Below are 13,345 nucleotides of genomic sequence, written 5' to 3' on the forward strand. Positions count from 1 at the left end.
CCATATATGTGTGATGTCTCTAACAGTAATTGTTAATCATGTGTAATTTTTAAAGTTCTCTGTTGTGTGCCCTAGGATGGTGATGACCCTGAAAATTTTGCAAAAACCAAACTTTTAAGTCTGCCCACATCTTGTCATAGCAGGAAGCAAAACAATCTGAAACACATCTTTACGGTAGCGGAAGGAAACGTGTTTTCTGAGGTACTGGATGTTATGGACTGCCCTGTGGCACTACTTGGAATGTTTTGCTGCTTTGATACGAAGTACCCAGATCGATGCAACGCCTATTATATCTTTCTGGAACTACTGTTAATTAATAGAAACAGCATCAGGAAAGATAAGTCCAACACTATCTAGATTTCTTGCTATTTTAGCTTGATGCTAGCATTTTGAGTATAATGAGTAGACGTGGTGATGTGTGAGAATATATGTTTTTGCAAATCAGCTGGTATATTTAAAAAGCAATTAATTTTAATGAGCCGGTTTTGCCTCGAACTTCAAACCCTTGCATTTCCAATCGGCGCATCTTGTAATAATATACGGGGAATGTTTTGTGCAAGTGCTACTTAGAATCATACCGCCTTCCGTTTATGTTATTAAATGATCAAACTAGCTTGTATGTCACCAAACCTCAGGCTACTAATACGGTTAGTCTAATAGTTATTCTCATGTGTCACACGGAATGTCTTGCAACAGACTTGACCTTCCATTCGTACTCTACTTGTTTTCTTTCAGTTTTGGTATCCTGTCTCTACGCAAGCTCTACGTATTTACCAACTTCTCTGGGAAAGAGGACTTCCTCTCCAAGAGACTCTAGAGCGGAAGTCAAAATGCTAGAAAACAAACTAATCTCTCGTAGAACTCCAAAACGCCAAATGTCAAGTTGCTAACATTCTTTAGTAAACTCAAATACTAGTTTGCTTCTACCTTCACATGTTCTCGCTTGTGTTTCAATCTGTAAAAATTTGGTTGAGAGCGTAGTTCATTCTCAAACACTTTCAAACCAAGACAGGCTAAGATAAACTTGACTGCTTGCAGAATTGTTTCTCGAAACAAGAGATCTTGATCATTTGACAGAAATATTTTCTCATAACGAAAATTATTAAAAATGCCGAATGCTAGACATCGAGCACTGTAGATGGTCCTCTGATAGCTGGAAGTTGATGCTGTTTGCAACCAGTTGACGTTAGTTGTGCACTTAAACATTTCTTCCATATTGCTTTGTTATTAAAATACTGATAGTCATTTGGACAACGAAATGACGTGAATTCACAAGAGGGATGTCACAAAATGGTGTTCGGTCTCCATGTCTAGTCACTACCTAGACAAGAGCTAACTCGTACTCTCCGATGTTCTCGAACTGACCTTTTTGCAAAGCAGCTAGAGAACTCTTCAATATTTCTGGGTTGTTGCATCTTTCCGTCAAAATGCTAATCGACGTCTCCGCCTTTTCCGTCTCCGTCTCTGCATCCGCTAGATGTCTCATCATACGGTTTCTGTCTCTTCTAACCGCATTCCTTCTCTCCTGCGTGTACGCGAAAATAGTCTCCTGCCGCAAATCAACGGTGTTGCTGGATACAGGTTTTAGTAGGAGTGGCTTCAAGAAACCTGCGCAATGTGAGAAGCATGCAGTTGATACAACATGTGAGCCAGAAGTGGTGAGTCTAAAGAAAGTCTGACGCATCTTAGTGTCTTAGCTGCAAATAGAACGCACAGAGAGCGATAAATAGGAGTGCAAGAAACAGGTGCAACTTCAAAAACATTCTACAGTACCGGACGTTGAGAAATGCTGGTTGTTATCAACAACTAAAAATTGAAAGACCAGACTAGATAGCCATGCCTTGGTTCCTGAGGCTTTCTTGTATGTAATACTGCAAGTGACAGGTATATGAAACCAGAGATACAGACCAGTTTTAATATTGACTAATTAACTTCATTAGGTAACCTGTACGGTACAATATTAATCCTATCCTTGGTCCAGCATTCCAGGAAATATTTATATATTCATGTATTATTTGATGTAAATGAAAACAACATATTTCACCTGCTTGGGCAAACGTTGAAATTTTGGCACTATCTAATTTATACCACTTTTCTCAATTTAGTCTATTGCTGTGAGATAAGCATAATTACCTTTAAGAGTCTTTCAAAAGTATTTGATTATTACGTTAGCTTACTTAACGTATTTTAAAATTCATTTGCGCAATTGCACTACTATGTTAAAATATAAATTAAACTAAATAATAAATAGTAGAGATAAAAGGAATTGTTTTATTTTTTGAAAATGTTAGTAACTATCCTAGACTGAGACAGGTGCATGAATGAGTGATACGTACGGCAATTGATGTCGTGCTCAACCAGATCAGTCTGGTTTGTAAAGTCTATTACAAGTACCGAAAGCAAACCCTGCTTCAGAAGTACTTAGATCATCACGGCTGTCTAGAAAGAAGACATGACTTTACGAAGGATCCGAGTAGATCCCAGAAGCACTGTTTTCTGTAAGTGCTGCAGGTTGTTATGATCTGGAATAATGTCCAGTCACCGTGCAATACCTGCGTGCACTGTGCTCAAAGCTCCCAACACCACCGGAACCACCAATGTTCGACAATGCCACATGCGGCTTATCTCCACTCGCAAGTCGCTGTACTTCGCCAACTTCTCAGCATGTATCTTGCCAATGTTGTCATCAGCAGGACAGCTGATGTTAATAAGAAGACAAGTGTTTGTCTTCCTATTTTGAGACAGATGTCTGGACGATTGACTTTGATCTTCCTGGCAGTGGGGATGATGGTATCCCACATCACAGTAATGTCATCTGTCTCCACAAGCCTATCAGGATGATGCCGGTACCATCTGCTCTCCATTGGAACCCCAAAATGGCGACAAACGTCCCAGTGAATGATGGATGCCACCTGATTGTGTCGATCAGTGTAGTCCGACGGTGCCAAAGCACTACAGCCTGCCACAATGTGGTCGACTGTTTGCAGGCCTACACTGCACATGCGGCAAGTAGGACTGACATCACGATGTAGAATCTTGCGCTCATAGTACCGAGTCCGAAGAGCTTGGTCTTGAGCAGCAACAACCAGTCCCTCAGTTGCAGCAGGAAGATTCGCTGCTTTTAGCTATCCGTAGGTCTCTTTCATGTCCACAGGCGGTTGCTCAGTGAGACTACGATACTGCCAGTGCATAGGCTTCCCGCTCCAGGACCGCACACGAAGAGAACTGCAACACGTACGGTAATGTCTCGCATCTGTTTTAGGTGCTAGCTCAAAGCCACCTTCAACTGAGATGGATGCATTCCTCTGTAAGCTCTGCGACTTGTCGTTCGAAGCAAGACTTCTTCGTAGCTGTGCAGTAAACCGACAAGCCATGTGCTTGATCGAGTGTAAAGATTTTCCAGAGTCACACTCCCGTATCATCTGCATGAAAGGATCAGAACTGTCAGCAAAATAACAGTTCAGCCTCACAATACAAGATTGATATGTCGACTCAATCTGTTGTAACCCCTTACCCCCATCACTGCAAGGAGCGTACAGTCGGTCAACGTCTGCAACAGGATGGTGGACACCTTGCATAGAGAGGAGCTTTTTGGTTCGTCGATCGAGCTGCTGCAGGTCCGTGCACCCCCAATGAATGACGCCAAAACCGTAAGTGAGAACCGGTAGTGCAAACCCATTGATGGCTAGAATCTTGTTCCGACCATACAACTCAGTCCTGAGAACCACATTCACTCTGCGGAAGTACTCACGACGGAGTCTCTCCCGCATCATGCTGTGCTGAATACCGTTACTCTCACCTACACTCAAGTACTTGTAGACTTGACCTATTTCCAGACAGTTGATAGTGTCTGCTTTTCCTACCGTCACTCCAGAGTTGTGTCCAGATAGCCTGCCGTTGACAAAGTGTGCAACAGCACATTTGTCCAGACCAAACTTCATCTGGATGTCATCAGAGAAGGTACGAACCGTGTGCAACAACCCATCCAACTGATCAGAGTTTCTGCCATACAGCTTCAGATCATCCATGTATAGTAGATGACTGATAAGCTGACGTTTGGCAGTCTCACCATGCCCAGTGGTCATCCGGTAGCCGTAACCGGTTCTGTTCAGCTCCTTGCTCAGAGGATTGAGAGTCATACAGAGAGAAGTGGAGAAAGTGAGTCACCTTGAAAAATACCCTTCCTGATCTGCATAAGCCTTGTCTTGGTAGTAATATTCCCGCAAGAAAGCACCATCGATGTTCTCCCACCCTTCATCACACGTGACAGGAACCCGCACAAGACTGGACTGAAACGCCAGACTAAGGCTGTGTGCTACTATTGCAAAAGAACTACAAGTGGGCGGTTCACTTCTGTCTTGCTTGTACATCTAAATCTCGATATCTCTTTCGCACAGTAACCCGCTGGGATTTGTTTGTTGGTGTGAGTTAGTGGGACGTACACCTGTTAATTCACGTCTTTGTGGCCAGTATATAGTGATTGACAGGAAATATGCTGAATGAATGTAAACAATATCTTGACAACTAATACGTTTTCAAAATTCTGTGAGAACTTTTTAGTATTTAGTTAGTGGTACATGTTAACTGAGTATGTTTGTAAAAGTTATTGTTAATAAATTAAAAATATTTTACCAACGTTTAAGATGTTAAGTATTTTACACTGTTATCTATGTTGATCGTGTAGTCATAGCAGGTTGTTCACTTTTATGTGCTAATGGAGGCACGGTATTGCAAAATTGCAAAGGTTTGTAAATGTCTTCCGTAATGGTACGGTTAAAAATGCGCAGTTAAACAAATGATTATGATTACATTCTTCATATATACATACATAGAGTCCCGTATCTAAAAATTTCTGTTTCGGATAACGGCTAGATTTGGACGCAAGTTCTTGGTCTTACGCAATTGTCTAAGTATGAAATATAGGGCAACGTAGAGACGTTATGTAACTGATCTTAATCCGTGACAATCAATGAATTTGGCTCGTTCTAGTGAGAACGAGACTCAACTAAACGTCTGCCACGCCCTACCTCTAGACACGGACAAATACCTCTAGTTTCGGATGGCCTCTCGTGTAGAGCTACCAAAGCACAGACAAACCGAATCTATTTGTTGCAGTAGCCTAACATCTCATCTTTCAAGCAATCGTGTGGGCAGCGTCGTCGTGTTTCGTGCGTAACCGTGGTGGTCGTCAGAGTTGAGTGAAGTCACGACCTTTAGTTTTGGATGCCCGAGACACGCTAGATCGTCATTTTACGACCAAATTTACACACTCTTTAAAGATTTTGAGCATAGAATCTCGACGTCTTGTGCTAAAATCAACTTTTAAGACATGTTCTACGTATTTCTAGCCACTTTCTTATCACTCTCTGCAGCGTAGAGATCGTACAGTGCCGTTTGCACATTTAGGGAACAAAATTTTTCTATGTAGCAGTATCTTACCGGCTTGCTATGCAATCTAGAGTAAAAATGGTTCGACTTGCACAATCAAAAGTGGCTATCTAGTTTCCTTTTCTCGTGAGATGGTAGGACTAATTTGTTCCACTTTTCATATGGCATTTCTCTAGACAAGCGTTCCTGACCTCTGTTTTGCTTCATTAACAAACAGGAGTAACATGCTGGTCTAGATTCATGCTGTAGACATACTTAGCCTCGGATTTTCAGACAAATGTAGCGCCAATTACAGAATTAGCCGCATGTTACCCCTGTTTGTTACTGAAGCAAAGAGAGGTCAGGAACGCTTGTTTAGAGGATATGCCGTATGAAAAGTAGACCAAATTAAGTCTATCTAATGAGAAAAGGAATCCACTATCAGAGTAAAATACCATACCTTTGATTGTGCAAGTCGAGCCTTTTTGCTCTAGAGTGGGTAGCAAGCCAGTACAATACTGCTACATAAAGAATTTTTGTTCCCTAGATCTGCAAACGGCACTGTACGATCTCTAGGCTGCACAGAGTGATGACAAATTAAATAGAAATACGTAGAATATGTCTTAAAAGTTGATTTAACACTTGACGTCGAGATTCTATACTCAAAATCTTTAAAGAGTGTGTAAATTTGCTCGGAAAATAACGATCTAGCGTGTCTCGGGCATCCGAAACTAGAGGGCGTGACTTCACTCAACTCTGACGACTAGAACATCAAGTTTTTTGTCGAGGTTATTTTCCCGAATTTGGAGGCTCGCAAATGGTAACCGTTTGGTAGTCGCAGAAGAAGGCAATGTTACTTTGTCGTGCGACGCTGTAGCTGAGCTGAGACCTTGCATGATGTTGCAGTCACCTGAACTAATCTTTCTTATTCTAAAACTCATGTGACGTTTACAAGTGTCAAGTAACTGTCAGTTGATAATATATTATTATAAGTACCTATAAAAATCTTGCTGGAGTAACTGTTGACATATGGGATGTACATATATATGTATATATATATATATATATATATATATATATATATATATATATATATATATATATATATATATATTTATATATATATACACACACACACACACATGCACACACACACACACACGCACACACACACACATAAATTCCTACGTCGTCTGTTTGCAAGTTATGTGCATGCTCGTCACTATCACTAGTGTACATGAGCCAGCACACGTCAACGCTTATAGGCGTCTACTCTGTACTTTGAGCTAGACAATCTACTGGCTTTTAACTTCAAACTTCAAATGTCTCCTTTCCGTATATGCCAGTTGTGAGATAGATGAATCATCAAACTAGAGTAGTAATTGCACTCAAAACAGATAGAGTGCATGTGTGCATGCAAATGAAAACAGCAACGCAGATACAGTTTGTCTGCCTGCAGCGGGAACTCAACTGTACATTACGCATTGTCAAAATTTAGCATTTTCGTGAATTGAGTAACATTTGCCTTGATTCAGGCTTGGTTTTTAACCTATTTGTCTTGTTAGTGGGTTTTAAACGTACAAGCCCATAGTTCGCGACCTCCTTGCATTACAAGAAGACAAGAAACGCATGTTTGTTTAATCGAACTCCTTGCATGAATCTATATTACTAAAAATAGTATAGCTTAAAGAGTCAGCGAACGTGGTATCTCGTTGAAACAAGAAGGGAGCGAAATGAGTTAGAGATTGTGTCATAGTCATTTGAAGTCCACCGATGTGAGTGGAATGTCACGTTATACAAAGACGGTTGTTGAGTATCTAGGTACGTAAATAATGTACTTATATTAACTTAATTAATCACTTCATTTTTTTGTTAATATTAGACATTTTAACTTCATTCTGATTGAAATAAATACCATTGTAGACAACAATCAGTCGCAACTGACGTCTACTTCCAATCAATACAAAGAGCTCGAGGTGTAATAACATCGATTGTCAAACGAATTGATTTGATGAGTAATGTGCATGTTAAATTATCTAGTTAGCTGCTGAGGGCATCACACACTCTACCCCTTGACAATTGTTTTCTCGCAAATAGATTACCTACCCTATGTTATAAGTACGGATGTCTAAGATACTTGTAGCGAAGTTAAATAGCATGCAAATAAGTCCTAAACATACTGAAAATCCTATAGACTGATTGAAATTTACACATCTAGGGTTTCATGCTACTGTGTTCTGGTTTCTTAAAACCAAAAATCTCGTAGTCATTGTAGTAAACAGATACTAGTCGATTGTGCAACGGCTCAGAAAGTTGCGTCAAATATGGAGTTTTGTCTTTAGTCGTAGGATTGACGTGAGGCATCTTCAACCAATGTGGCGCACCTAGAATCATCAAAAGGTAGCGACTGTCTCTGTTAACGGTTGAACTCTCCATATCAATGTAATAATCGTAGTTGATGTGACACGGATAACATGCCATATTCTGTGGTATCCACTGGTGATTTAATTTAATCATTTTCGTTGTCTCGTTACCGAAACGAGACACAAACTTGGCAAAGTCCCAGATGCTCATATTTTGCCACGGAACTTTGGGATCGCGACTCTCTCTCACAGAGTTAACGTATTCTACTACACTGCGACTTTGTTGTTCGTAACCTTTACCCCTCCTTTTTAACATTATGTAGTCTGCTGCGAAACGATTGAGTGGCTCTCTGTAAGCCATAAACTTTTTGTAAGTTCTGAGTCTGAGTTCGATTTCTGATCTGTTCTTGTACGATTTCAGTGTTGTCAAGCCTTTAATCCAACGAACAGATTTGACGGCATCGTCGAGAGTCTTGAATGAGCCTTTCAGTACATGCATAACTGCTCTCCAAGAGGTCGAGCCTGACTTCCAGACAGGGCAGTAGATGACTTTGTGATTATCATCTACGACGGCGCGTTTGTAGAAATAGTCAAGTTGTTTCTTGGAAAGAGGCTGTCGGAACCTTGTGCATCTGTCGTCGATAGAGGCTTTCACACTTGCAAAATGTCTTTGAGATTCTGTAAATTATAATTGTTTTACATTAAATCATCTAATCTTAAAAAACCTCATACATTTGCATTTACATGTATGCAAACACACAAACACACACACACACACACACACACACAAACACACACACACACACACACACACACACACACACACACACACACACCAAAATATAAAGAACTAAACGTTAGGAAGGCTGTCAGATGCTGTTCACTCACCAAGCTAACAGCTGGACTCTTGCATGTGCATGCTGTACTCAGAAAAACTTTGGGCCTGCGCTAGCAATGTCCTGGAGACTATATTCACAGGAGTAGCGGTTTGCGAAACAAACTAAAGTGTGAGTACCCGAAGTCTCGCTTGGACCACCGTTGTTGACGTGTACAGTGAATGTCAGGAAACATGCTGAATAAATGTAAAAAATATGTTGACAACTAATTCCCTTCCAAAATTCTGTATGAGAAATTTTCAGCATTTATTCGTGGTACATGTTAGCTGAGTATGTTTGCAAAAGGTTTCGTTTTAAATAAAAAGTATTTTACTAACGTTTACGATGTTAAGTTATAAAGACTGTTTGTTATCTATGTCGATCGTGTCGTCATTGCAAGTTGTTCACTTTTATATGCTAATGGAGACACGGTCTTGCCAAAGTTCAATGTTTGTAAACGTCCTCCGCAATGGTATGGTAACACATGTGCAGGTAAACAAATGATTCTAATTACATTACACACACACACACACACACACACACACACACACACACACACACACACACACACACACACACACACACACACACAAACACACACATGGACAAATGTTAGGCTCTACACGTCTCTCGACTTCGACCTTGAGGTCAGTTACGGAGATAGCTCCCCTGTCTGTAGAGACAGGGCCTCCATGCGCTACGTGGAGTATTGGGGCCAGCGCTACAATCCACCTGGAGCTTGGCCAGAGTCATACAGGGCACAGACGATGGCGCAGCTCTGGGACTGAACAACAAGGCCCACACGTATCCGCCTGCTGCAGCATGATGTTCCTGACATGCCAGCGGTCTTGTCTACCCCAGTCAATGGCCAGGTACTCATTTATACTCTTGAGTCAAGAGAAGCAAGTGTGAGTCAATTTGTTGCTCAAGGAAACTGCGACAGTGTCGCCTCCAACAGAATCGAACCTTCATCCCTCATCACGGAATACAAGATCCCGGATGTCATCACCAACGCTCTACCATCTCCTTCACCGCGTCCGAAACACACACACACACACACACACACACACACACACACACACACACACACACACACACACACACACACACACACACACACAAACACACACACACTCACAAACACACACACACACACACACACACATACACACACACACACACACACACACACACACACACACAAACACACACACACACATACACACACACACACATACACACACACACACATCGATACAGCTAATGTGCGTTAAACTATAAATTTATTGCGTGTGCGTGTGACTGTGCGTGTACTTACGTGTGTGTGCGTGTGACTGTGCGTGTACTTACGTGTGTGTGTGCGTGCGTGTGTGTGTGTGTGTGTGTGTGTGCGTGTGTGTGTGTGTGTGTATGTGTGCTGTCGAGAATACATATTTTTATAAACTTATGCAATTTATCTAATTAATTAATTCAGGCTGATTACATCTGCTTATATTCTACATCTTTGGTGTAAAATAGTCTTATAATTTCAGAAACGCATAAACTCAACCGGATTTTCACATCACTACGGAAACTACAAAAAGTGTAGTGGAAATGTTGTCGTGCCTCCAAATGTTTCCACAATTCTGTCATTTACTACACTCAATCTGCAAGAAAACTATGACTTTCTATTTTTGCTTGATGGAACTGCAACAGATTCTAAGATGATGGCAGCATACACTGCATGAAAACAATATTCCTCGTAATGTCAATTTGGTGATATAGTTCTTTTGGGCATTTATCAGTGTTTCTATAAATTCGTTTGAAGGCCTTTCTTTACAAGTACGCAGATATCAAGATAAAAACAACCATGCAGTAACAATTGTTTAATAATTATAATATAAATTTTTTGAATAGGTTATCTTCCCAAATTAGAAGCTTTGTAAATGCGAATGATAACAGTTTGGTAGCCCCAGAAAGAGACAACGTTACTTTGTCTTACGATGCTATAGCTGAGCTGGAACCTTCCTTGGATAATGTGGCAGTCACTCGAACTAATCTTTCTTATTCTACTGGTCATGGTTTGACGTTTACAAGTGTCAAGTATCTACAAGTTGTTAATATATTATTATACGTAGCAATATAATGCTTGCTGGAGTAACTGTTGACATACGTGATATATATGAGAATACGCTTGGCTTATTGATGTCTACATCCGCTTGACTAAACAAAGGGAGACATCTAACAAATTGAGGACAGTGCAGTTCAGATTTGTTACTAACTAAAGCTAGATACCTGCACTTACTAGATAGCTAGGCCTATCTGACTCGCAGCAGACTAACATTAAAAGGATTTCATAGCTATTCTCTACTGTTGGCAGGACGACCGTCTGTTTGCAGCTTATGTACATGTTCATCACTATCGACTAATTTACACGAGCTAGCACACGTCAACGTGTATAGACGGTAACCCTGTTCTCTGGGCTAGACAATCTACTGGCTTTTAACTCCAAACTCCAAACGTCTGGTTTCCGTATATGCCAGTTGTGAGATAGATAAATCATCATACTAGAGCAGTAATTGCACTCAAAACAGATGGAGTGCTTGTGTGGTCGTGCAAATGAAAACAGGAGCGCATATACAGGATGTCTGCCTGCAGCGGAAACTCAACTGTACAGTACGCATTGTCAAAATTTAGTATTTTCGTAGACCCTATGTTATAAGTACCGATGTCTAAGATTCTTATAGTGAAGCTAAAAAATTGCATGCAAATAAGTCCTAAACATACTATAAATCATTAAGGATGATTGAAATTTACACATTCAGGGTCTCATGCTACTGCGCTCTGGTTACCTAAAACCAAAAATCTCGTAGTCATTGTAGTAAACAGACATAAGTTGATTGTACAACTGCTCAGATAGTTGCAACAAATGCGGAGTTTTGTCTTTAGTCGTAGGATTGACGTGAGGCATCTTCAACCAATGTGGCGCGCCTAGAATCATCAAAAGGTAGCGACTGTCTCTGTTAACGGTTGAACTCTCCATATCGATGTAATAATCGTAGTTAATGTGACACGGATAACACGCCATATTCTGTGGTATCCACTGGTGATTTAATTTAATCATTTTCGTTGTCTCGTTACCGAAACGAGACACAAACTTGGCAAAGTCGCAGATGCTCATGTTTTGCCACAGATGCTTGGGATCACGACGTCCTCTCACGGAGTTAGCGTATTTTACTATTTCGCGACTTTGTCGTTCGTAACCTTCACCTTTCCTTTTCAACATTAAGTAGTCTGCTGCGAAACGATTGATTGGCTCTCTGTAAGCCATAAACTTTTTGTAAGTTCTAAGTCTGAGTTCAATTTCTGATCTGTTCTTGTACGATTTCAGTGTTGTCAAGCCTCTAACCCAACGAACTGATTTAACGGCATCGTCGAGAAACTTGAATGAGCCTTCCAGTACAAGCATAACTGCTCTCCAAGAGGTCGAGCCTGACTTCCAAACAGGACAATAGATAACTTTGTGATTATCGTCTACGACGGCGCGTTTGTAGAAATAGTCAAGTTGTTTCTCGGAAAGAGGCTGTCGGAACCTTGTGCATCTGTCGTCGATAGAGGCTTTCACACTAGCAAAATGTTTCCGAGATTCTGCAAATCATAGTTGTTTTGCAATAAATCAACGAAGTTCCAAAAACCTCAGACATTTGCATGTACATGTATGCAAACACACACACACGCACACACACACACACACACACACACACACACACACACACACTCACACACACACTACAATAAAAAAGGTAAACGTTAGGAAGGCCCCCAGATACTGGTCACTCCACAAGCTAACAGCTGGACTCCTGCATGTGCATGCTCTACTCAGGAGAACACTGGGCCTGCGCTAGCATTGTCCTGGAGACTATATTGACAGGAGTACCGGCTTGTGAAACTAACTAAAGTGTGAGCACCCAAAGTCTCGCCTGGACTACTGTGGTTGATGTCACGTCACAGCCGATGGCCGCTTAGTTCTCCAATCAAAGAACATGCAGGTACTCATTTACACTTTTGGATTTGAAAGAGTCAAAATGAGTGTGTGAGTGTTTTGACCAGGAAATTAGGCCATAACTTGTCATGACTGTGGCTTGAACTTGCAACCCTGCAAGGCATTGGATGTACACACTCTATTGGATGACTCTCTAGCGCGCGCACACACACACACACACACACACACATACACACACACACACACACACACACACACACACACACACACACATACACACACACACACACACACACACACACACACAAACACACACACACACACACACACGCACATACACACACACACACACACACACACACACACACACACACGCGCGCACGCACGCATGCATGCACATGCTCGCATGCACGCTCACACCCACCCGTTTCGTTAACATATAAATATTTGTATTTGAATTCAGCTCCAATGCCTTTCTAGATTACACGAAAACATGCATCAAAGTACATAGGGAGCTATCAGCAGAATGGTTTAGGCGTTCTCGCTACTACGCAAGCCCGTATGCTGCTTTGCCAGCGGGTGGTTCAAGTTCCTTTAAATTGGACTTCTGACTTCATCACAAAAAGTTACGTAATTATGATAAAATGTTTATATTCAACAGTAAATGAATTATGGCATCCGTGTGGTGTGCACATTGGACGCATGTTCAGGTATGTTTTGTATGTTTTATCGTATTACTTCGAATAGAGGCCGCCCTC

General features: G+C 41.2%; 2 protein-coding genes across 2 annotated transcripts; both read right to left on the bottom strand.

The window, feature by feature from the left end:
- Positions 1–7,442: 7,442 nt before the first annotated feature.
- LOC134182634 (carbohydrate sulfotransferase 14-like) lies at positions 7,443–8,498 on the bottom strand. Its single transcript, XM_062650070.1, has one exon. The coding sequence runs from the start codon at positions 8,227–8,229 to the stop codon at positions 7,582–7,584; it is 648 nt and encodes a 215-aa protein (XP_062506054.1). The 5' UTR covers positions 8,230–8,498; the 3' UTR covers positions 7,443–7,581.
- A 2,776-nt stretch (positions 8,499–11,274) lies between these two features.
- LOC134182633 (carbohydrate sulfotransferase 14-like) lies at positions 11,275–12,773 on the bottom strand. The gene has a single exon (XM_062650069.1). The coding sequence runs from the start codon at positions 12,051–12,053 to the stop codon at positions 11,433–11,435; it is 621 nt and encodes a 206-aa protein (XP_062506053.1). The 5' UTR covers positions 12,054–12,773; the 3' UTR covers positions 11,275–11,432.
- Between the last annotated feature and the right edge of the window lie 572 nt (positions 12,774–13,345).

The sequence above is a fragment of the Corticium candelabrum genome, chromosome 7 (assembly GCF_963422355.1).
Source record: "Corticium candelabrum chromosome 7, ooCorCand1.1, whole genome shotgun sequence".
NCBI classification, from domain to species: Eukaryota; Metazoa; Porifera; class Homoscleromorpha; order Homosclerophorida; family Plakinidae; genus Corticium; species Corticium candelabrum.